Source organism: Eschrichtius robustus, chromosome 20 (genome assembly GCF_028021215.1).
Source record: "Eschrichtius robustus isolate mEscRob2 chromosome 20, mEscRob2.pri, whole genome shotgun sequence".
NCBI lineage: Eukaryota > Metazoa > Chordata > Mammalia > Artiodactyla > Eschrichtiidae > Eschrichtius > Eschrichtius robustus.
The window spans coordinates 8,402,501-8,427,203 of NC_090843.1; the positions used below are offsets into that span (position 1 = coordinate 8,402,501).

Consider the following 24,703-nt stretch of genomic DNA (forward strand, 5'->3'; position numbering starts at 1 on the left):
CGGGACCGAGACTTGGAGCGGCTGTAGCGAGATCGACTCCGGGACCTGGACCGGCTCCGACTCCGGGATCGGCTGCGGCGACGCCGCCTAGGGCTGCGGACAGCGACGGCGGCGCGTCAGGGTTCCGCGGCCCCGCCCGCGCCGCCATTATCTCGCCGCCAGACGCCATTTCCCTGGTCGCGAGAAGGGGGCCCCCGCCCTCTCGCAGCTCGCCGGCTCTGCCCGGCCGCCACCACGTGTCCCCGGAAGGCCTTTGTGAGTCACCCAGGCCCTCCCGGAGCCCCGGCCGCGACGCCCACCCGCTTACCTGCGGCTCCGACGTCCGTAGCCACCGCCCCCGTACCTGCGGGGCGGGGGTCCCCGGCGGCTATGGTGCGAGTCCGGGGGCCGGCCGTAGCGCGCCATCTGCACCCGCAACTCGCGGCCGTCCAGCACGGCCCCGTCCATGGCGTCCATGGCGTCCTCAGCGTCGCGCTTGTCGTGGAAGCGGACGAAGGCAAAGCCGCGGGACTCCTTGGTGTAGCGGTCCCGCGGGATGTACACGTCGCCGACGCGTCCGTACTTCTCGAACACGCGCCTCAGGGTGTCTGGCGAGGTGCGGTAGGTCAGGTTGTCCACCTTGAGGGAGGTCATGCCCTCCACATCGGGAGGCGGGCGGCCGTAACTCATGGTTCTCAAGAGTCGGGCCGGGGCCCGTGACTTCGCGCCGACGGACTAACGCCCCGGCGGGCTCGCGCGCTCGGCTGCGGCGGCGGTTTTCTCAGACTAGCTCGGCTCGACGCCGCCCCTCTCCCCTGGCGGTTAGTTTCCGCGTGGAAACGTTTGGAAAGGCCTGACTAGGACAACCGAGAAAACAGCTCCACACCGGACTTCACTAGAGAAGCAACTGGGCTAGCGACCGGCTCCAGCGCCCGTTTATATCCCTCCTCACAAAATGGCGCCCGCGCCACCCGGAAATGAATCCTCTGATTGGCTCGTCTCGCACCGCCCCGTAACGTCCCCGCCTCGCGCCCCACCCCTGTCCGGCGCGCCTGCGCAGAGCCCGGCGGGCGGGTCGAAAAGCGCGCAGTCACTGCCGATGGGAGGGGGAGCGGGATTTGCCGGCAGTTGGAAAGCCCGCGAAACGCTCCTTCCGGCTGCGAAGCGCGCAGTGACGGCAGGAAAGGGAGGTGCTCCCCTACTGGGCTCCGCCTTCTTTTCATGCCAATTTCGAAGCTCCACGCAGCTTTTCCGCTCGGACGTCCGCCCCGCCTCTGTCGTGGGGCATACTCCTTCACCTTTCCCCTCTGTGTTTCCGGCCTCCTCAGACCGCGTCTCCAGGCCCCCTTCCGCAGTTCCTGTCTCCTTCGCTGGGGTCCGCTTTTTAGCACCCCCCCCCCCCCCCCCAACCCCTTGCCGGAGCCCACGAGGTCGGCCCCGCTCCCCTGGAGCGGGTGAGGGAGCCTTAGCGGCGCGCTTGCGCGTCCCGGGTCGCCCAGGACTACATTTCCCAGCAGGCCCAGCGGCCGGTGCCGCGGCTGCGGTCAGGTGACCGGGTCGCCTGACCTGCGGTGAGTCAGGGCAGGGAGGGCGGGGCCGTGCTGGCCGCTGCCTCTGGCCCTTGGCCCTAATCCCCCTCTCGGGCCCCTTAAGTTGCAGCTACAACGTTCTTGGCGCTTCTCCGGGTGTTGGGCTCTTCCCTACTTGGATCGTGTCCTAGGAATGTCCTAACTATTCCCGTGGGGAGAACTTCACCCTAAGCCCGGCATTCTACTCCAAGACCTGGAAGTTGACACCTTGGCTGCCCTGCTCCTGGATCTGCCTCCACCTCTCACCATCTCATTTCTTCTCCCAGGATTGCAGTGGGTTCCCCCGAGGAGAGCTGACTGCCCTCTGCTGCTGCCGACCGTTTGGCAGAGTTGAGCCAAAATGTCCCCGGAATCTAAAAAGCTTTTCAACATCATTATTTTAGGAATTGCCTTTATGTTTATGTTCACCGCCTTTCAAACTTGTGGAAATGTAGCGGTGAGTTGGAATTTGATCTTCCTCCTTTGAAGTGCTTATCATAATGCATTCCAAAAATGATAATCAACGTTATGTCTAATAATGCGCTTAAGTTGCACCTTTTATTTTGTCACCTACGCTTCCTCGTTTTCCATGATTAGGTTTGATTTCATGTGGCAGACGTTTCTTGTTGGGGTCGTTTATTTCTCTTACTTTATTTGGGATTTGTATGCTGACCCATTTATTTTATTTTTTATTTATATTAAGGACTACATTAGTACTTGGAGAGTTGAGGGAATAAACCTAAGGCCTGGTTACAGATGGTCTTCACCCTTCCCCACCCCGCCCCCCACCCCACGCCTCTCATTGGTTTGCCTTCTGTTCTGTAGTCCATTCTCTTGTTCTCGTGTTAGAATTTCACTATTAAGTATTCGGCATCTTGAATTTTTACTTTATTCCTAGTATTTGGAGAGCGACTTTCTGGGGTGAGGGCAATTACAAAACGTTTTTATTGATTAGTTTTATCTTCCACACAGCAAACTGTCATCAGGAGCTTAAATAGCACAGATTTTCACGGCAGTGGCTATACCAGGTATTGTACTGTATGATTGGTTTTACTTTTTATATCACAGATGTTTGTTTAATTTCATCAAAATCACAGACAACGTGTTGTAATTAGATTATTAGTGATTTTTTTTTCTTTTCTGTATCTAGACTGTTTAGGAGAACATAATAGGATGAAGGTGATGAGTTTAAGTTTCATATAGAATTAGACACTGGGTTTGAAATACTGGCTTCAAAACTGAATTACTGCGATATCTTAGGAAGTTGTTTCTATGAGCCCAGTTTCCTTGCTCAGATCAATGCGTGTAAAGCGCTTGGCACAGTGGCTGGCGTTTAATAAGTACTCAGGTATTGTCATAATTACATCTTCCAAATCCTAAACAGAGGATGTTTTATATGACTGTCGAAATATTTAGTCTTCCTGTTTTTGTGATTTTGTAATTATTAATATATTGTCATCAGGAGCTTTTAGCTTTTTGTTAAGGTGTTTAGTGCCAATTTTACAGATGGAGAAAATGAAGTGAAAAGAGCTTCATAAGTCACTAGTACGTTGTGGTTGAAGTTGGGAATGTAATGCATACCTGTATGTAAACACTAACAGATTTCTTACTTTCTCTATGGTTAAATACTAGATTGCGGCCAACCCCTTCCCCCCTAACCCCCCAACTCTTCTTATTTGGTTCTGTGTTACCTAACCTAAATCTGACCTTATATATGATAATTGAGAGTAAAGGGATGCTAATGTCCATTTTTTCAAATGATTAATAATAATACTACAATTTTTTGTAATGTTTTGTCTTCATGTATACTGTAAAGAACAAATGAAAGGACATTTGATACTTGAGAGATTCATAAAAGCCAAAGAATAATTTACTTGGATTTATAAATAGTGGCTTATCAATGACTCTTGAAATGATTTTAGTCGCACTTTGCTACAAGACATACATACTGGGGCCAGGTCTACAGTAGCTGAATAATGTTCAAGTGAGACCGTTAGGTTGAGTTAAATAAATTCTGGTTTAAGCAAGTTATAACTATGTGATTATTTATAGCAGTGAAATTTCATGCCGTTGCCAGGAGTTGTAGGCTAAATTTGTGGAGCAGATTGGTTGACTAGGGCCTCTGGAATCAGATTACCAGATATGGGATTCTGGCTCCACCACTGACCAGCTATCCAGCTGGACTTTTGACAAGTTACTTACCCCTCTGTGTTTCAGTTTTCTTTTCCATAAAATGAGGATAATAATATGTTTTTCTTAGAGCTGTGTTAGCTGCTATTATAATTTACTGGTACATTAAAAACCATTTTGTCTAAGGCAGACTGATTCAAAGAAACATTTGACAAGACTTCAATGTTTTGTACAAGTGAAAACTTTAATATGACATTCAGTGTAAGGATATAATTATAAATTCTGACTGAAGAATATGAGTACTTATTGCAAAATAAACTATAGACTAAGTAGGTTTGAAAAAGTGATCTTTTGAGACTGTTTCAAGAGTGTTGTTTTTTTCCTTTTGTGTGTTATGTGTGCAGCATGGCAATTATTTATGGAGTGTTCTCTGCTTCAAATTTGATTACACCATCAGTGGTTGCCATTGTAGGACCTCAACTCTCTATGTTTGCTAGTGGTTTATTTTACAGGTGAGTAGTCCAATTTTCTTTCATTTAATTAGAACACCTTCAGCTTCTTTCAAGCACATAGTAAACTTTTAACAAGAACTTGCTGACTCGGATTGAATAGATTATACGAAGTATTTTAGGGATTTGGTTCTCTACGTGACACTCAGGGATACCATTGTTTTAATGTGATGGAATTTGTGTATATTTGCTTTCATTTTACAACCAATAAAAATAGTATCCAAAAACCTTTTTCTACAAGAGTTGAACTCATGAAATAATCTTATTTTGTATCAAGTTGACTAATGGGAATTAAAACAAAATAACTGAACTTCTGGGCTATAGAACTGCAGTCCCACTGTGTACTGAGCTGTTGGCAGAGGCCAATTGCAGACCTTTGTTCAATGTCTCAGTTCACACATTTGAAATAGTAAGAAATGGACAGGTCACATTTGTCCCCTTTTTTCCAATACCAGAGAAGCCCTTTACAGGTTGAATTTTTTTCTTTTCTTTTCTTTTTTTTTTTTTTTTTTTGGCTGTGTTGGGTCTTCCTTGCTGCACGCAGGCTTTCTCTAGTTGTGGCGAGCAGAGGCTACTCTTCATTGTGGTGCACGGGTTTCTCATCACGGTGGCTTCTCTTGTTGCGGAGCACGGGCTCTAGGTGCGCGGGCTTCAGTAGTTGCGGCGCGTGGGCTCAGTAGTTGTGCCTCCAGGCTCTAGAGAGTTCTAGGTGTGCGGGCTTCAGTAGTTGTGGCTCACGGGCTTTGTTGCTCCGCGGCATGTGGGATCTTTCTGGACCAGGTGGCAGTGCCACCAGGGAAGTCCTACAGGCTGAATTTTAAAAGAAGAGATCCCTCAGAACTGATTCCTAGAAGGCATAATTGACATTCTGTTTCAGGTATTGTTTGACTATAATACGTTGACCTGTTATATTTTAGCATGTACATTGCCGTTTTTATCCAGCCTTTCACGTGGTCCTTCTACACAGCCTCTGTTTTCATTGGAATTGCAGCTGCTGGTAAGTATTTTGATGTTTATTTTCCCTATTTTCCGGGTCTTATCTAAGAGTATTGTTTATATGTTTAATATATAAAGCTAAATGATTTCATTCCCTTGATAAACTTTTGGTTTGAATTTTAGTACTTTGGACAGCACAAGGAAACTGCCTGACAATAAATTCAGATGAGCACACTATTGGGAGAAACAGTGGAATTTTCTGGGCACTCTTACAATCTAGGTAATAATCCTTATGGCTCAATCTTAACTATCATTTTTTTTGTTACACCATTTTTTAGACCCTGGTTGTGTTGAAAACTCAGATCTTCTTGTTACATGAGTTAAGTTCCTAGGTACATGTGATGGAGATTTAAAATTTTATGGGATTACTTAAAAATGCATGGACCTACCTCGTTGGAATTTATGACTAGTAAATGGAAAATAATATTAACCATAATGTATTTAGCACCTGCTATACTTTAGGTACTACTGGGCTCTTGAATTTCAATTATCCTCACAACCCCCTGCGATAAGAAGGTATTAGCTCCATTCTACAGATGAGATAACAAAGGCTTAGTTAAAAGTTAACTGATCCAATCATCTGGATTCCAAAGGCCATGTCCTTCCCACCCAGCTATACCACCTGATAGCTGTTAACAATTAAATTTCTAAAGTGAGACTAACTCTATAACGACACAGCATATTATATATTTCGTAAGTAAAAAGCAACAACAGTCATTCTGTCATGGAATCTGTCCTGAGGATTTACCCTCATGAATCCTAAACGCCTAAAATTTTGGCCATGATGAGTCTTAACAAATGCAGACAGTGTCTTAAGAGATTGTATATTCTGAAACTGGAGTGTAGGTGAATGATTTCTTCCCTAGGAAAATACTAAATAGAGTATCTGATTAGATGCAGATAACTAAATCATAGATTTTTTTTTTCACTGATTCTTTAAAATATAGGATTTTAGAGGTAGGGTAAACTTGTTTCCAAGGAGTCATTTCCAGAGGTTCAATAAGTCACACGTTTCACAGTGAGTCAGGTCTTTGGAGGACGGTCTGAATCAGGCTTCTCTCATGTGGAAGGAGACAGTTCTATCTGGCTCAGTTGAGTTTTTCAGAAAGAGGGTGAAGTTGATGTTTTTAAATGACTTAGGGCAGGTAGAGAACTTCTTTAATTATGTAGGCCTCTCTTTCTCTTCTTTTACAGGTAATGGAAAAATTATTTCAAAACCCATAAATATGAAAATAACTTCCCAATATCCTCTCCCTCCTTTTCTTCCCCCAGCTTGTTCTTTGGAAATCTCTACATATATTTTGCTTGGCAAGGGAAAACTCAAATATCAGGTTTGTTTTATTCACTGTGCTTTATTCAGACAAGTTCAAAGCAAAATAGCTGTTCCACGAAAATACCCCATATTGCTTTGTTCAGATTGTTCTAGTGAACCGTGGTACCCTAAGTCCTCTCAGATTTCAGCTTTTAGTAATCTTTTCCCTTGGATTATGTTATTATACCAAGACTACAGTTTATGACTGCGCTTCAAGCAGCATCTCAAAGTGTGGGAGAAGGTTATGCTCTGTGTGAGGAGACTAGTCAGTTGTCAGAAGACTTTTTAATTCAGTTGTTTTGTCTGTTCCCTTCTTTGATTAAAAGAATATGATTAAGTTCTTGTGCTGTTTTTCTTTTGGCTTATTAGTATTTCTCTGACTGAAAGACAAAGGGGGATGTATCTTATTTTTCCTCCTTGTCCTAGGTTTTTACTGATGCAGTAAAGTAAAATTTAATGACAAAGTGTGTTGATGGTCATAAACAAACATAGTACTGAACATAATACTAACTCTGGAATTGTTTGTATGGCCAGTACTATCTACTTTTGTCTTTTTTTTTCTCCCTAGAGAGTGACCGAAGGACAGTGTTTATTGCCCTGACAGTGATTAGCCTTGTGGGGACAGTTCTCTTCTTTCTCATTCGGAAACCAGATTCTGAAAATGTCCTGGGAGAAGATGAATCTTCTGATGACCAGGACCTGGATGTCAACGAGTAAGAAGTTGGAAACATACCTTTCTATTTTAAACTGTATTTTGAGTAGGTCTAGTCTAGGAATTACCAGCCTTTTATAGCCCTAACTGATAATCCAGTGCTGGGCAGACATGAGGGAAAAGTTTTAAAGCAAATAAGCAGAGAAAGAAGATAAAGGGGAGCTGTCAGGGAGGAGGAAGGGAAAGGAAGGTAGACAGAGGCGGGGAAGGTAGTGAAAAGGTTTGTGGGGGATTTAAGTGTAATCCCAGGTCACCAGCTGTGTGACCGTGGACAGTAGCAATGTTCCCCTGAGTTTCTCTACGCCTCAGTTTCCTCATTCAATTCAGCAGACATCTCATGTGTTTTAATGTGTGAGGATATAGGCTCGTAGAGTTATATAGAAAACAATCCTCAGTTACTGTTTCTTGGATCCAGCCCTAAAATTTTCCGATCATGTGGTACAAGTGAGTGGCAGGGCCATCAGCAGTCATTGTAGATGAGCCGTGGTTGCACCCATGCTCTGGATTTTGCACTAACCTGTGCAGGTAGTTTTCCCCGATGTAGTCCCTACTGGGAAACAATTACATAGTCCTGTTTTTCTAAAAATTGTGAATTACCTTGAACATATTTCTTTTCTTCTATTTCTTTTATTTTTTTTTAACAAAACTTTTTGTTGTTGTTGTTTTTTGTTTTGGCCGAGCTGCACGGCATGCAGGATCTTAGTTCCCTGACCAGGGATGGAACCCGCGCCCCCTGCAGTGGAAGCGCGGAGTCTTAACCACTGGACCGCCAGGGAAGTCCCAAAAAAGTTTATTTTTAAATGTACAATAGGCTCCAAAACAACACTTCATTCTAGCTGTAGGTGGCAACAGATGTTACGACTGGGAAATCCAGATGGTTAAACAGGAATGGAATTAAGGACCATCATTGCCTCAGGCACAAAGAACAGTTTACTTTTGGCCATATTTCTTTTTTAAAAAAAATTATTTATTTATTTATTTATTTATTTATGGCTGTGTTGGGTCTTTGTTTCTGTGCGAGAGCTTTCTCTAGTTGTGGCAAGCGGGGGCCACTCTTCATCGCGGTGCACGGGCCTCTCACTATCGCGGCCTCTCTTGTTGCGGAGCACAGGCTCCAGACGCGCAGGCTCAGTAGTTGTGGCTCACGGGCCCGGCTGCTCTGCGGCACGTGGGATCTTCCCAGACCAGGGCTCGAACCCATGTCCCCTGCATTAGCAGGCAGATTCTCAACCACTGCGCCACCAGGGAAGCCCTGGCCATATTTCTTAATTCCACCTCTGGCCAGGGGCCCTTCTCTGAGGCCTCCTCTTTCTGTTTCTGCTTAAATGTCTTATCTTCCTCATCCATCTCCTTGTCCTGGTTCTTGGGCTGCTTCAGGGGCTGCTTCTTGCCACCTTCGAGGCAAGACATGGCTCCTTCCTCCCCTTCCCCAGACCCTGCCACCAGAAGCAGGGACCTATTTCAATTATAAGTAAAACTGATTGAAACATCACAGATGATTTCTCTGCAGGTTATCATGTAGATTTGAAGAAAGGGGAATGAGAAATCTTTGCCACTCTTGATTTGCTTTGTGAATTGACAAAATTGTGAAGCTTGCCTTATAAGCATTTTATCTATTGTTAAAAATTTTGCATCGAACTTTCTGTGCTGCCTTTTTAAAGCCCAAAAAGGGCATAAAATTCTCCAGTCATAGGATCATTAAGCATTCAAAATTTGCACTGTTCAGAGCAAAAAAGACGTGTTTATATAAGTATACATTTATGTGTGTATGTACCATGTACATATTTTTTTAAGCACAAACCAATGGATATTGGAGAAGGGGTCTATGAAGATGAATGCCACAAATTCAACAAAAATTAAACACCCATTCATTCAGCAAACGTTAGGTGTTGGTGCTGTGAAGGTAAATACAACCTGTCCCTGTTTTCAAGGAACTTTTCTGATAGACAAGGGATCATGTAACTGTCATAAGGTGCAATGCTGAGGGGTACCACTTAGCCTTTTTTAGCATTCTCTGTTTCTGAATTGTCTTCCAACTTGAAACTTGTGTCTTTATTCTGTAAATAGCACCATGTGCCAGCCATCTTCTAAAGGGGAGGGAAGGAGTAATGAACAAGACAGAGAATTCCCTGTTTTTAATGTAACTTAATTGTAGAGGGGCTGGTAGATGATACCCCGTAAGAAAATAGCAGAGTAAGTGCTAGAAGGCAGTGAGAAAGGGGGAGGTGGTGGAGAGCTGGGAGGTGAGAAGGTGTGAAGATCTACTGATGGCCATTGCAGCAGATGCCAGGGGTGGAAAGGGGTGTGGTGGGCACCAGGAATGCCAGAGGCCCCTGGGCCTCTCACAGTGCAAGTAGGAGTGTACTGTGAGAGTAGTGCAGTAGACAGAGAGTTGATTACGTAGGGGTATAGCAGGAGTTTGGATTTTATTCTTGGTGTGATTAGAAGCTGCTGAGGAAATAAGTAGGATCTGATTTTAAAGGATTCCACTTTGTGAAATCCACTTTGAATGATTTGCAGCTGATAGTAGCTGAGTTGATTATATTTTAATAGTCTATAGAGTACAAATCAGTTTCTACTTATTTGGGGCCTTGAGTGTGAAATAGTATAATCCACACCCGATCCTGTCCAAGTACTAGATGAGGGTACTGTCATTAAATGGCATTTACATAGTATTTGCTTCCGGGGAAGGCATGAGTTTTTATGGTGGGGGGAAAAAGTTTTCCTGTTGGTTAGAAGATACTACCTTTTTTGTGTTAGTAATTTATTTAAGTCAACTAGATCTCCTTTAGGTTTGTTTTTTGTTGTTGTTCTTGTTTTTCTCAGTTTGTCTGTTTGTAAATGATATCCTTTAAAGACCTAGGAGGAGTAGACTTGGCTGGTAGGGTAAGAAATGTAATTTCTTAAAAACTTTCTTACCCTAACCTTATACATAGTTACACTGAAGTTATTTTATCTCAATTAATTCTTACAGGTAAGTGATAGTGCCCCTGTTTTATAAATGAGGAAATGAAAGAGAAATGAAGTCACTTGTCTAAAACCACACAACTAATAAGTGGCAAAGCAGGACTCAGCCTCAAAGCCCACGTTTTTAGCCCATAGATGATATCGCACCCAACCCCGTACCGCCAATGGTGGCGATGCTTTTCAAGAGTTCTAACACTGAAGAACCACAGAGTAGTTTTTACATAGTTGGAGTGGTGGAAGATTGAGCCCTCACAAATTATTTTTACAGTTTGGAAACAGCGTAGAGGAGATTTCTGTCCTGCCTGAAGTATCATTTGTGAAAAAGACATGCAAGACTCTGTGCCATAAATTTAATGTGAGGGAATCGTGCTCCACGGTTAATGAAGAGCCACCCAGGTGACACTTTAACCACGTCATTCTCTGAAGCAAGGACCTGGGTCATGAAGGGACACCCTGGAGCAGGGAGCGTTGAGGCCACCGAAAGTGTTTGCCAGACCACGTAGAGGACAGAGCTTTTACAGATTTAAATGAAAGTGTGATCGTATTTTTGTTCTCTTTCTCCACTTTCAGGGGAAAAACGTCCTTCTTTTTATCTTTTCAGGTCTGCCCAGAACAATATGACAAAGGCAGTAGATGCATTTAGTAAGTATTTTCTGTATCCGAAATGCAGGAACTGTTCAGGAACAACTTCAGCATTTGCCTTTCCCCCTTTCCTTCGTAACTTTGGATTGACGATACCCCAGTATTTTCATGTTTCCAGGTGTGCCGCTCTGAAATATGCTAGTCTTCTCAGCAAGTATCTCTGTAACGGGGGGGGGTGTGAGGGATAGAGGATAATTCCGTGCCCTACCTGAGCACGTGTGTGAGGGGGGCCTGAGGAGGAGGAGGCAGAGGGTTAGGAGTTTACCCGAGGAAGTGAGGACGCAGACCATTTCTTCATGCGTCGCTTGTCACTCCTCAGAGCAACGCAGGAGCTGGGGTGACCCAGTATCGCATAAGGCCAATCACGCTCATCTGTTGAGGGTCCTTCCTGACTAAACCTCTCGATGTGCTTTATTTTCTTTTGTTCTCACGACAATTCTGTGAGTATCATGTAACACACACGTATTATCTCCATTTTATAGAAGAGAAAACTGAGGCTTAGAGAAATCGTTTACCCAGGGTCAAACAAGGCATTCCTTTCTTGTTATCAGAGGCCTAGAAAGCCACGTTGGCTTCTTTGGTGAACATGGAGTCAGGCAGAGGGAGGCTGATGAGCTTCAGGCTTGTGGGATGGTTTGTCCAGCCTTGGTGAGGCTTGATGCAGCCCCCCTGCTCTATTACTGAACCCCTCTCTGGATGTCTCTTGATATTAACCAGACTCAGGATGTCCTTCCTAGGCAGTTGTACAAACTTTGCCTCAACCTCTCTGTAAAATGAGACACTAACACAGTTAGGGCCTCATGCCTTTTATCACGGAGCTGGTTGCTTACTTGGTGTAGGGTTCGGTAGTAATAAGAAACTGGGCTGTCAGGTTTGAATGGGGAGAAAGAAGGCAGTGGCCAAAAAAGACAAGGCATATGAGGTGCTGTAGGGCAAGAAAATTTAAATTTAGGTGATGGTTCCTGGCAGCTAAGGAGCAATGTGACGTTATGAGGCGGCAAGGAAGCCGAAGGCAAAGAGAGAAAGGAAAAAGAATGTCCAAGCATTTTTGTCTGTGAGCCGTTGATTCATTTATTATTTAATCATGACGTTCCTTGAGTTGGTGCCATAGGAGGTATTGTACAGAAAGGGTTCTTGCTTATCTAAAAGGCACTTAATTCCTCAGCTGAATGTATATGTTTAATGCGATTCTGGAAAATTTCAATAAAATTTTCTTAAATTTATTTTTTGGTCCTGATGAAAGGTTCCTAAAGTTCATCTGGAAGAATAAACGTCTCTCAGTAGCCAGTATAATTTTTTAAAAGAACATTCCCTAATAAATATCAAAACCTGTTATGAATCCATTTGAAAATATTGGAATACAAAGAGCAGTGGAACTGAAGTCTAGACCCACAATGGAATATGGAATACAGTAAAATAGTCTTAAAAAGCAAGGCCAGACAGCTGACTGCATGGAAAAAAATGTAGTCTTACACTAAAATTCCAGGTAGATTAAATGAAACCGTAATAGTAACTGTAAGAAATTAATTTGTCAGAGGAAAGCCTTTCACGCAGGTCTGTCAAACAGTAAGGGAAAAGAATGCTCTTTGGGGGACTTCCCTGGTGGCGCAGTGGTTAAGAATCCACCTGCCAGTGCAGGGGACACGGGTTCGAGCCCTGGTCTGGGAAGATCCCACATGCCGTGGAGCAACTAAGCCCGTGCGCTACAACTACTGAGCCTGTGCTCTAGAGCCCGTGCGCCACAACTACTGAGCCTGTGCTCTAGAGCCCGTGAGCCACAACTACTGAAGCCTGCGCGCCTAGAGCCCGTGCTCTGCAACAAGAGAAGCCACCGCAATGAGAAGCCTGCACACCACAATGAAGAGTAGCCCGCGCTCGCCGCAACTAGAGAAAGCCTGTGCACGGCAACAAAGACCCAATGCAGCCAAAGATAAATAAATTAATAAATAAATAAATTTAAAAAATAATATTAAATAAAAAAAAAAAAGAAAGCTCTTTGGTTACCTAAAATATAAAATTTCAGTCTCTCAAAATCTAATGAGTTAAAATGGCAGGGAAAATATTTACAGTATATGATAGTTATGAACCAATAAGAAAAGCATAAACACTCCAGTAGAAAATAGTTATTTTATAAACAAAGGAGAATTATTATAAGCTAAGTATAAGAAATGCAAATTAAGTTTTCTATCAAATTTCAAAAGATAAAAAATAATTCCTAGTATATGGGGCATAGGTACATGCCTAAGACCACAACGCTAAAAATATACACTTGTATTACTTTCTTTTTTTTTTTTTTTTAAAATTAATTTATTTATTTATGGCTGTGTTGGGTCTTCGTTTCTGTGCGAGGGCTTTCTCTAGTTGCGGCAAGTGGGGGCCACTCTTCATCGTGGTGCGCGGGCCTCTCACTATCGCGGCCTCTCTTGTTGCGGAGCACAGGCTCCAGACGCGCAGGCTCAGTAGTTGTGGCTCACAGGCCTAGTTGCTCCGCGGCACGTGGGATCTTCCCAGACCAGGGCTCAAACCCGTGTCCCCTGCATTGGCAGGCAGATTCTCAACCACTGCGCCACCAGGGAAGCCCTTGTATTACTTTCTGAAGAATGATTTGTCAGTAAGTATCAAAAGCCTTAAAAATGTTTATACCTTTACCCCAGCAATTCCACTAATAGGATTATCTTCAGGAAATAATTAAGAATTTTGGCCAAGATTTAACTACTGTTTATATTAGTGAGAAATGGAAATAATTTAAATATTCAACTACAAGCCATCTATCCAATAGATTACTGTAGCCATTAAAATGATCACTACGAATATTAGAAAATGTTTGTTATGTGAAAATAAATTATAAAGTAGTATAAATAGTGGAATTTCTTTTTAATAAAAAAAAGCATAGAGAAAGTCTGGGAAGAGACCCATTAAGGTGTTAGATTATAGTTATTTTCCTTAATAGAATAACTTTATTGAGATGTGGTTCATAGTATACAGTTCACCCATTTAAAGTGTATAATTCAGTGGTTTTTAGTATATTCACAGAGTTGTGCAACTGTCACCACAATCAATTTTAGAACCTATTCAGGGAGTTCCCTGGTGGTCTAGTGGTTAGGATTTGGTGCTTTCACTGCCATGGCCCAGGTTCAGTCCCTGTGTGTGTGGCCAAAATTAAGTTAAAAAAATAATTATTATTATTAGTTTGGCCATGCCATGCTGCTCGTGGGATCTTAGTTCCCCGACTTTGGGTTGATTTTTCATTTTCTTGATGGTATCTTTTGAATCACAGAAGTTTCAAATTTTTGATGAAGTCTGATTTAGCTATTTTATCTTTTGTTGTGTGTGCGTTTGGTGTCCTAGAAGGCTTTGCCTAACTCCAGGTCACAAAGATTTACTCCTGTATTTTTTTCTAAGACTTCTTTAGTTTTAGCTTTTACATTTTGGTCTGTGATCCATTTTGAGTTAATTTTTATGGATGTTGGGACGTAGGAGTCCAACTTCATTCTTTTGCACGTGGAGATCAGTTGTCCTAGCACCATTTGCTGGAAAGACTATTCTTTCTCCCATTGAGTTGTGTTGGCACCCTTGTTGAAAATCAATTGACTGTGAATGTAAGAGTTTATTTCTAGATATATGCCTATCCTTATGCCAGTACAATGCTGTGTTGATTATTGTAAATTTGGAAATTGGAAAGCATGAATTTTCAGCTTTGTTCTTTTTCAGGATTGTTTTGGCTATTATTGGTCCCTTGAATTTGCATATGAATTTTAGGATCAGTTTGTTGATTTCTGCAAATAGATTATATTGGTTTTTTTTTTTTGATAAACGATTTTTTAGAGAAGTTTTAGGTTCACAGCAAAATTGAGAAGAAGATACAGAGATTTCCCATATATGCCCTGCCCTCACCCACGCATAACCTTCTCCATTATCATTGTCCCCCACCATAGTGGTACACTTGTTACAATCAGTGGACCTACAGTGACACATCATTATCACCTAGAGTCCATAGATTACATACGTTAGGGTTCACTCTTGGTGTTGTCCATTTTATGGGTTTGGACAAATGTATAATGACATGAATTCACCATTGTAGCATCATACTAGATTATGTTTTAAAATTTCTTTTTGTTAGCTAAATCTTCTGATTAGTCAAAAGCAGATACGCTTTGCTAATGTAATGTTTTTAATTAAAAATATTGTTTTAAACTTTATTGAGCATGTTTTTTTTTCTGGAAGTATGTGAAAATGATTGGTAAAAATATCTTATTGCTTTTAGTTTCACTTTATTTTAGTGAAATTGGAGAAGAAAAAAAAAAACTATCCTTTTTTGTATATGGAGAAATTCAGGACAGAGTGTTTGTGATTTATGTGAGTTTCCTAGTCATCCGTTGAATAGGAACTAAAATCTGGATCCTCAGGCCAAGCATGAGCTGTAGGGGCCACACCACCGCCTCCAGGGCTGAACTGAGGCCTGAGCGCTCCTGCTGCAGAGCTGGCTGCACCAAATAATGTCTCTGTTTGACTGGAGAACTTTCATTTATTTCCAGGCTGGTTCTGATTTGGGGTGGATTTTGGTTTTGTTTCCCCCCCCCCACCTTTTTAAAAAATCTGGATCCGCTATTAGTTTAGGATCCTAGATAAGTGGCCTTAAATTATGAAATGTGAGCAGGTTCAAAAAAGTTAAAATGTGCAGTTTTTAGAAACGCATTTTCCATTGCAGATTTCAACTAAGTTGAACAACATAAAAATAAACATTAAGGGGATCAGAAACAAATAGGCAGAACTGAAGTTTCAGCCCTCAGATCCAGAGAGAGAATCTCAGGAAGCGGCATCCCAGCTTCTGGTGGTCAAAGAGCTCCGCTGCTGATTCTGACCTAGAGTCCAGTGTTAAAGCTGCCCTGTGACAGTTCCTTAGGGAAGTCAGCACTTTGCCAACTGCTGACTCTTAATAGCCTAGCCTTTAATCAATCTGTTGGAATATTCTGTTGTTTTGTTTGGTTCTATTTCTTTTCTCTGTTTCATGTTTTGTTTGTTTTCATGAGAGCTGAAGAATGTGTTAGAGAAAACACAACTCTAGACTATATTTACACAGTTGAAATCAACATTTTTTTTATAGGGCAGATTTAGTTCATACCTTAACCATTTTAATCTGAATCATTAACCTCTGTCCCAATGTATTTGTTTATTGGCATTATTGACGAGGTGTTTTGGTTGAATGAATGTTTTAGAATTTTTGTTGGACTGATTTAAAATCTAGTTAAGTACTCCTAAATTTTTTTTTTCCTTTTTTATAGAAAAGTCTCTTAAGTTATGTGTCACCAAGGAGATGCTCCTTCTTAGCGTTACAACTGCTTATACAGGTAATGGGATTAATTATGGTTTTGGTTTTCTGTGGCTGCATAATTACAGCAAGGGTTGAAAACAGCAACTGTGTTACTTTCTCACAATTCTGTGCATTGACTGGTCTCAGCTAAATGGTTTTTCTGATGGTCTCGGGGTCTCTTGTGGCTTCTGTTAAAGGGTGGCTGAGGCTAAAACTTCCAAGGAAGTTTCATTTGCGTGTCTGAAGGGGTCTGATGCTAGCTGGGTCTCAGATTTCTCCTTGTGTCTCAGCAGCTATGTGAACCCCTCCCACATTGGTGAAAGCAAATCATAGGACCAGCCCAAATTCAGTGTGGGAGGATTCTACACAAGAGTTTGAAAACTGGGAGGCCTGGTTCATCCCAACCAGTGATTTTAGGGCAAAACAGAACACTACAGAAAATAATCATGAGTCAATCTGTGTAACTTGGCATGAATTAAGATAATTTTTAATGAAATGGAATGAGTTCTGTGGCTTACAGTGATAATGTGATGTGATAATAGCTGGAATACTCTTAGGTCTTAAGGAAATCTGTTTCCTTGTAAAAATTGCTCTAATGTGCCAATTATTACTTTTGCCTTTACACTTCACCCTTGAACAGTGAAGGGATGGATTAGGGGTGCTGACCTCCCCCGCAGTTAAAATCTTCATATAACTTTAGTCAGCCCTTTGTGTCCGTGCTTCCTCATCTGCAGATTGAACCAGCTGTGGATCCTGTAGTCTATATGGACCCACACAGTTCAAACCCATGTTGTCCAAGGTTCAACTGTGTGTGCCTCATCGGTATAAACGTCTTATTTTTAGGTCAAACGGAATAAATATTAAACATCCTCAAAATTCAGTTAAGGTTTTGTAGCATTAAGGAATCAGGTCTTCTACTCATTTGCTCTAATTTTCTACCCGAATTTTTTGAATTTCTTTTCCTAGGACAATGTGTTTAATTAAAACTTTTGACTTTAAGCAAAAGTGGATAGTAGGTATTGGTCTTACAAATGTATATCCCTGTTCCCTTGGGAAGCTATTAATAAGGATAATGGACACTTTAGTTTCGCTGTTACAAGTTTATGTTAATTATGTTCTCTGTTCATCCCCTGTCTGCGCAGAGTGACCATTTTTAACATAAGGATGTCTTCACTTATTTGAGTTGTATGCTTTTATCTGAAATATGTGACAACTGCCATCTTGTGGCTAATTCCATGTCATCAGTTATGTCACGTAAAATTATGCTGTGCTTGGGGAGTAACATTTCAGCCTGTGTGAATTTTGTTTTATGCATGTATAGCTCAAATACCACTAGACATGAAGAAAAACCAGGAAAGGGAGACTGTGCATTTTTTTCAATACTAAATCCAGTGCTTCCCAATCCATGGTTGGTTGAATCTGAGGCTGCAGAGTCTTGGATATGGGGGCTGACTATGGATAGACTTGAGCATCTATGGATTCTGATACCTAGGGACAACTGTAATTTAAATCTCACTTTTTTCTAAAGGTCTGGAATTGACTTTCTTCTCTGGTGTATACGGAACCTGTATCGGCGCTATAAATAAATTTGGAACAGAAGAGAAAAGCCTCATTGGACTTTCTGGCATTTTCATTGGCATTGGAGAAATTTTAGGTTGGTTTAAAAAAAAAAAGTTCTTGCACTAAATCAGTTTGTTATAGAAATTTTAAATGTACTTCACCTCTCTGTCCTTGAATTTCTGTTTCCTTGCTTTTATACAAATGGGTATGTCTTTGTTTTTGTTTTTTTTTATTATCACTGTTCTAAAACTAAATTACAAAACATTTGCCAAATAATTCAAGACAAAACCATAAGTAAGAAAACATATGGTTTCTCCCAGCTTTTCCTCTTAAAATACTTAACGAAGGTGTGTTAGAATTCCTGAATTTTTTTTTTTTAGTGTGTTAGTTTCTGCTTTATAACAAAGTGAATCAGCTATACATATATCCCCATATCTCCTCCCTCTTGCGTCTCCCTCCCACCCTCCCTATCCTACCCCTCTAGGTGGTCACAAAGCACGGAGCTGATCTCTGTGCTATGCGGCTGCTTCCCACTAGCTATCTGTCTTACATTTGGTAGTGTATATATGTTCATGCCACTCTCTCACTTTATCCCAGCTTTCCCTTCCCACTCCCCGTGTCCTCAAGTCCATTCTCTACATCTGCATCTTTAGAATTCCTGAATTTCTTATTCTCTGAATCTCTGACACCAGTTGGATGTGCAACAATACAGTTCAATTCTGACACTCCTGGGGTTAGCATCGGACTTCACAGGTTCAAGGGTGCGGTCCTGCAAGACCAACCTCACTTGAGACATCAGTCGTTAAGTCCTGGGTCCCAGGCTGCCTTCCCTTCTGTCCAGCTTGGCTACACATTCAAGGAGTCCCACAACACCCCTGGAAAATGCTATACTTACTGTTAAAGTTTATTATAAAAGATGCAAATGAACAGCCGGATGAAGAGGTACATAGGGCAAAGTCCAGAAGGGCCCCTAGTGTAGGGAGCTCTGTCCCCATGGAGTCTGGGTGTGGCACCCTCCCATCATGTGTATGCAGTCATCACCAGGAAGCTCTCCCAAACCTGTTTTGTAGGGATTTATGGAGATCTCATTATGTCACATGGTTGATTAAATCATCCACCATTGGTGATTGGACTCAGTTTCTACCCCCTCTCCCCTCCCCAGAGATTGGGGGGTGGGGCTGAAAGTTCCAACCCTCTAATCAAGGCTGAGTCCTTCTGACAACCAGCCCCCATCTTGACTATCTAGGGCCACCTCCAGACCCCCTCAAGGATCACCTCATCATCATAAACTCTGGTGTCGTTGGAAGGGATTAGTTAAGATAACTAGAGACATTCCTTTCACTGAGAAATTCCTAGGGTTTTAAGAGCTCCATGCCAGAAAGTGGAGAGGAGAAGAGGACAAGGCAAAGACCAAATCTCTTTTTATTATACCACCAGGTATTCCTTATTCAGCAATGGTCCGTTCAATACTTGCAGTATATTGGGTGTTGTGTCACATATGAGGAACTTACCAATTCAACAAATATTTGTTGTGAATCCATTGTATGAACAAAACATGGAGCTTATATTCTTGGGGAAGAACACAGACAATAAAAAACATCGGAAACTTAAAATGTCAGACAGTGATAAACACTATGGAGAAAGCAGACTTTGATGTATTTTTGTTCCCTAATTCAGCAGTCCCCAACCTTTTTGGCACCAAGAACCAGTTTCGTGGAAGACAATTTTTCCATGGATGGGGGGGTGGGGGGATGGTTTCGGGATAATTCAAGCACATTACATTTACTGTGCACTTTATTTCTATTATTATTACCTTGTAATATATAATGAAATAATTATACAACTCACCATAATGCAGAATCAGTGGGAGCCCTGAGCTTGTTTTCCTGCAACTCGATGGTCCCATTGGGGGTGACGGGAGACAGTGGTACCTGACGTGTGTTGCTTATGTCCAGTCTACTCCGTAAGATGCAGCTTAATTGTCACGTGCCACTCACTGATAGGGTTTTGATATGAGTCTTCAAGCAACTGATATATTATGGTCTCTGTGCAGACAGACCTCTCTGCTAATGATGATCTGGATTTGCAGCCGCTCCCCAGCGCTAGCATCGCCACCTCAGCTCCACCTCAGATCATCAGGCATTAGATTCTCATAAGGAGCACGCAACCCAGATCCCTCGAATGCGCAGTTCACGGTAGGGCTCATGCTCCTATGAGAATCTAATGCTGCCGCTGACCTGACAGGAGGCGGAGCTCAGGCAGTAATGCGAGCTGTGGGGAGCGGCTGTAAATACAGATGAAGTGGCTGGCCTGCTGCTCCCCTCCTGCTGTGGGGCCCGGTTCCTAACGGCACCGGTACCCCTCCCCTAATTTATGGCCAACACCTGGCATGTGTGTGTGTGTGTATTTGAGCATGTTAATACAGTTACAGTAATTATTTTAATGTCTTTGCTCATTCTGACGTCTGCAACTGTTCTGGGGTAGTAGTGTTGTTTTTTTTTCTTTACAACTTTATCGAGATATAATTCACATGACGTATAGTTCACCCATTTAAAGTATACAGATCAGTGTTTTTTAGTATATTCACAGGGTTGTACAGCCATCACTGTAATCTAATTATAGAACATTTTCATCACCCTTCTCCAGGAAACTGCTAATCTACTTTCTCTATAGATTTGTTTATTCTGGACATCTTGTGTAAATGGAATCATACAATATATATGGTCTCTTGTGTCTGGCTTCTTTCACTTAGCACAGTGTTTTCAAGATTTTTCCATGGTGTAGCATGTATCAGTACTTCATTTCTTTTTCTTTTTCTTTCTTTCTTTTTTACTTCATTCTTTTTTATTACCAAATAATATTTAGTTGTATGGATCTACTACATTTTATTTATCCATTTATCATGTCACAGACATTTGGGTTGTTTTTGCTTTTTGGCCGTTATGAATAATGCTGCTGTGAACATTTGTGTATACTTTTTGTGTGAGCTTATGTTTTCATTTCTCTTGTATGTAAACCCAGGACTAGAATTGCTGGGTCATGTGATAACTCTGTGTTTGACTGATTTGTCTACTTATGATGGGTCCTATTTTCCTGTTTCTTTGCATGCCTGGTAATGTTGTGGATACTAGCCATTGTGAACTGTACCTTGTTGGGTGCAGGATGTTTTTTGTATTCCTGTTAATGTTCTTGAGCTTTGTTCTTGGATGTGGTTCATTTACTTGGAAACAGTATGATTTTTTTTAGGTCTTGCTTTTAAAATTTGTTGCACGGGATCAGAGTAGTGCTCAGACTAGGGCTAATTATCCCTCACCCCTGAGGGAAGACCCTTCTGTGTACACCCAGTGCCTGTGAATAATAAGATTTCCAGTCTGGCTGGTGGGACCAGGCACTCTTCCCTGCCCAGGGCAGGGCACTAATACCTCTAATCCTCTTGGAAGTTTCTTTCCAGGCCTCTGCTAATTTACTCACGTCCTGTGCTGATCAGCTGTCCTTTCTTATACTCTGTCTTGGGAACTCAGGCATCTTATCTCCCCAGGCTCTCAGCTCTGTCTCCTCAACTCAGGGAGGCTGCGGGCCTCCACCTGCCTTCCCTCCTCTTCTCCCTCTCCCTCCCTGCAGCCCACAGCCTCTCAGTCAGCTGGGGCAGGTGTGGGCCTCACCTCATTTGTTTCCTGTCTCTCAAAGATCACTGCCCTTTGTCGCCTGATAATCTGCATCTTCAAAACCATTGTGTCATATTTTTGGTACTTTTTTTTGGCGGGGGGGGTTGGGGGGGTGGGGTGGGTCACCTGTGTGCATTTTGTGATCTGTTTTGTCTTGTTTATTTTTAGTCCATTTGCACAGCCGTGGCATTTTTCTACAGTAACTACCTTCTCCTTCATTGGCAACTCCTGGTCATGGTGATGTTTGGGTTTTTTGGAACTGTTTCCTTCTTCACTGTGGAGTGGGAAGCTGTTGCCATTGTAGCCCGGGGCTCTGTTAATAACTCTGTTTCAACAGTTATTTCCTATTTTCTATATTTGTGCCTTCTTTCTTTCTTTCTTTTTTGATTAAATTAGCTATTGGTTTGTCCGTTTAGTTTATTTTTTCAAAGAACTAAGATTTTGATACATTAACTTGGCCTTGGGTTTTTCTGTTCTCTACTTCATTGATTTTATAGGTGGAAGCCTCTTTGGCCTGCTGAGCAAGAATAATCGTTTTGGTAGGAATCCGGTTGTGCTGTTGGGCATCCTGGTGCATTTTATAGCTTTTTATTTAATATTTCTCAACATGCCTGGGGATGCCCCTATTGCTCCTGTTGAAGGAACTGATAGCAGTGCTTACATCAAACCCAGGTACAGTGACTCTCCTTTTTCTAGTAATTTAAGGAAGGGCAGGAGGTAGAAGATGGCTAGGAATTTAGAATGGAGCAGTTACTCCTTTTCTGCAAGTCTGTTATCTTTATAAGGTCATCTGTCAAGTGTTAATGGAGCCAGAATGAGTTTAAATAGGAATCCATAGAGAATCCCAAGTTATGTTTCTAATTGCTGGTTTTAACCTTTCTCCCCACTAAATCTTTTTCTTGATCTGTGAAGGAGCACATAAGTATCTGATTTGAACTTTATATCTCTGCCTTTCAACCAGTGAAATCTCTAGAAGTTTGGGCCCCGAGGAAGAGCAAGGAGGAGCAAGGGGTGATCTGCCCGCTGGGCCGGCCACCCAGTTCTCTCACAGTGTCCACAGGAGTTTTGAGGGTGTCATTTTATTGCACTCAACTCTCAAAAGTCATTGTAGATGTGAGTGTTTATGTCTAGATTCACAGTCCAAGAGCAGCTCTGCCCCACACACAGTGTTTGCTTCCCCAATAGTTAGTAGACCAGTGTTTGCTAGACTGCGAAGGTGAGTGCGTTTGAGCGTAAATTCTGACTTTGTAAATTCCAATATTTATTCATACTTGTTTCATAGTGTTTAAAACTTGAAAGTAAAATGCTTTTGTGGGTGAGTTTTTATATTTTAATCAACTCTAACAAGTATTGTTAATGCTCACTCTAAATTAATTTTGTTTTATTCAGCAAAGAAGTTGCCATCTTCTGCAGCTTCCTGTTGGGTCTTGGAGACAGCTGCTTCAATACCCAGCTGCTTAGTATTCTAGGTTTTCTCTATTCTGAAGACAGTGCACCAGCCTTTGCAGTCTTTAAATTTGTGCAGGTAACCTCTTCTTCAGATTGTGTTTAAAGCAGGGTCTATTTTTTTAGTGCTTTAACTTTGTTTTCTTAATGTTTCTTAAATGAAAGTCAAGGACAACCTTTAAAAGGATTTGTGGGACTTCCCTGGAGGTCCAGTGGTTAAGACTCTGCACTAACAATGCAGGGGGCGCAGGTCTGATCCCTGGTCAAGGAACTAAGGTCCCACATGCTGCATGGCGCGGCCAAAAAAAAAAAAATTAAAAAAAAAAAATATAAAAGGATTTGTGATTAGAGTTAGGAAGCAATGAGTAGTGTGATCTTTTTTGCCCCGTCACTTGTATAAGAGATTTTATGTTCTGGTTTCTCTGTGGCTCAGACTTCCTTAGATACCAGAATTCATAGTATACACATATAACAAGAGTGTTTCTCACTGTTCATGCACATTATTTTGTAACTCCTGTTTTTTACAAAATACTATTTTGAATAATAGCTTACTTGATTGTTCCCAGCTCTCAGCAGGAGTTTGTGGTGCATGTTTGTGAGCTAGTGACCAAGGAAGTGCTGTCTCGATGCAGAAAGAGCAGGAAGCAGTGCAAGGCACAGGAAGCCTGGGGTCAGAGAGCGGTGGGGCTCTTTGTGGAGCAGCTGGGTCACCTGTGTGCATTTTGTGATCTGTTTTGTCTTGTTTATTTTTAGTCCATTTGCGCAGCCGTGGCATTTTTCTACAGTAACTACCTTCTCCTTCACTGGCAACTCCTGGTCATGGTGATGTTTGGGTTTTTTGGAACTGTTTCCTTCTTCACTGTGGAATGGGAAGCTGCTGCCATTGTAGCCCGGGGCTCTGACTACCGAAGTATTTGATGAAGGGTGCCCACGAGAGGAGGCTGCCTCCTCAGACAGCTCGGCTGGGCGGTAGGGCGCGGTGCAGGAGGCCCGCTCTCGTCTTCATAGTACATTGGAGGATGTTTAGGATGGAAAATCAGAGATTTAAGACTGCTAAATCTGCCAGAGTTGGTATTCAAGTTTACAGATGTTAGTTGTTTAAAACTGGTGGAATAAGGGAGACTTGTACTGTCGATTATGATTGTTCAGAGATGTTGTTTTTCAGTTCGTCTGTCTCGCGTTCCTTGTGATCATGTTATAAATGTGTAAGTGTTTTCTTCTCCCCCTGTTCTCTTTGAATGATCATGCTTTGATTGAAACTACTAGGCCATATGTCATATAAAGACTCTTGCTGGGTATGGCGTATGTGTTACTATGTAATAAAAGGGAGCATATGCCACCCCACGCGTGTCTGGGAATGACATTTAAATAAATCGTGATGCTGAAATGGAATCTTTGAAAAGATTTGCACATTCTTTCTCTTTAAATGTTTTTGTTTGATAAAGTTTTTTTACCTTGTAGTTCATAGCAAGGGGGGGGGGGCGCTAATCAAGTATTATGAAATGAGGTAAAAATTGTCTTAAGTTTTAAAAACAGGAATCTAACATTTGTAGATGAACAAAAACACATTTACTGGGGGAGGATTTTGCTAGTAATTTTCCTGGAGGATGCAATGCATTAAAAAAAAACAAACAAACCCCAAAACATGTAGTGAGGTCTAAGCTATGGTGGCAGGCTGCCGTCACTTATGTATCTTCTTACAGCAAACACCATTCCATAAGCGTGTCTGGGAATAGAATGTAACTATTTGGGGATATGTCTAAATGGAAATTTTAACTTTAATCCATAAGAGCTTAAAACAATTATTTTAATTGAGGTATAATTCAGACACCATAAAATTCACCATTGTAAAGTATACAGTTTAGTGTCTTTTTAGTACATTCACAAGGTGGTACAACTGTCACCA

At 42.1% G+C, this 24,703-nt stretch overlaps 2 protein-coding genes across 5 annotated transcripts in view; one reads left to right on the top strand and one right to left on the bottom strand.

Moving 5' to 3' along the window:
• SRSF2 (serine and arginine rich splicing factor 2) overlaps positions 1-905 on the bottom strand; it is a 3,842-nt gene extending 2,937 nt beyond the window's left edge. For all 4 annotated transcript variants that reach the window (XR_011072026.1, XR_011072028.1, XR_011072027.1 and 1 more), the window contains exons 1-2: positions 308-905; positions 1-93 (exon numbers count right to left, since the gene is read on the bottom strand). The exon at positions 1-93 is cut by the window's left edge and continues 218 nt beyond it. Coding sequence is in view for 1 of the 4 variants with exons in the window: in XM_068531727.1 (XP_068387828.1) it covers positions 1-93; positions 308-669 (455 nt within the window). In the remaining 3 variants the exon portion in view is untranslated. The remainder of the gene's footprint in view (positions 94-307) is intronic.
• Positions 906-1,451: 546 nt separating this feature from the next.
• Positions 1,452-24,199, top strand: MFSD11 (major facilitator superfamily domain containing 11). Its single transcript, XM_068530635.1, has 14 exons — positions 1,452-1,550; positions 1,835-2,004; positions 2,520-2,575; positions 4,082-4,189; positions 5,104-5,183; positions 5,306-5,402; positions 6,455-6,513; positions 7,063-7,207; positions 10,775-10,815; positions 16,098-16,163; positions 17,655-17,780; positions 21,849-22,023; positions 22,741-22,876; positions 23,551-24,199. Exons 2-14 carry the CDS (start codon positions 1,909-1,911, stop codon positions 23,713-23,715), a joined length of 1,350 nt encoding a protein of 449 aa, XP_068386736.1. The 5' UTR covers positions 1,452-1,550; positions 1,835-1,908; the 3' UTR covers positions 23,716-24,199.
• The last annotated feature ends 504 nt before the right edge of the window (positions 24,200-24,703 follow it).

Bases quoted from the DNA above. Each gene is read 5' to 3' on its own strand.
- MFSD11 (XM_068530635.1), top strand. From the start codon at position 1,909: ATGTCCCCGGAATCTAAAAAGCTTTTCAACATCATTATTTTAGGAATT. The intron at 6,514-7,062 runs GTTTGTTTTATT...TTTTCTCCCTAG, and splicing joins AGGGAAAACTCAAATATCAG to AGAGTGACCGAAGGACAGTG. The intron at 17,781-21,848 runs GTTGGTTTAAAA...TTGATTTTATAG, and splicing joins TGGCATTGGAGAAATTTTAG to GTGGAAGCCTCTTTGGCCTG.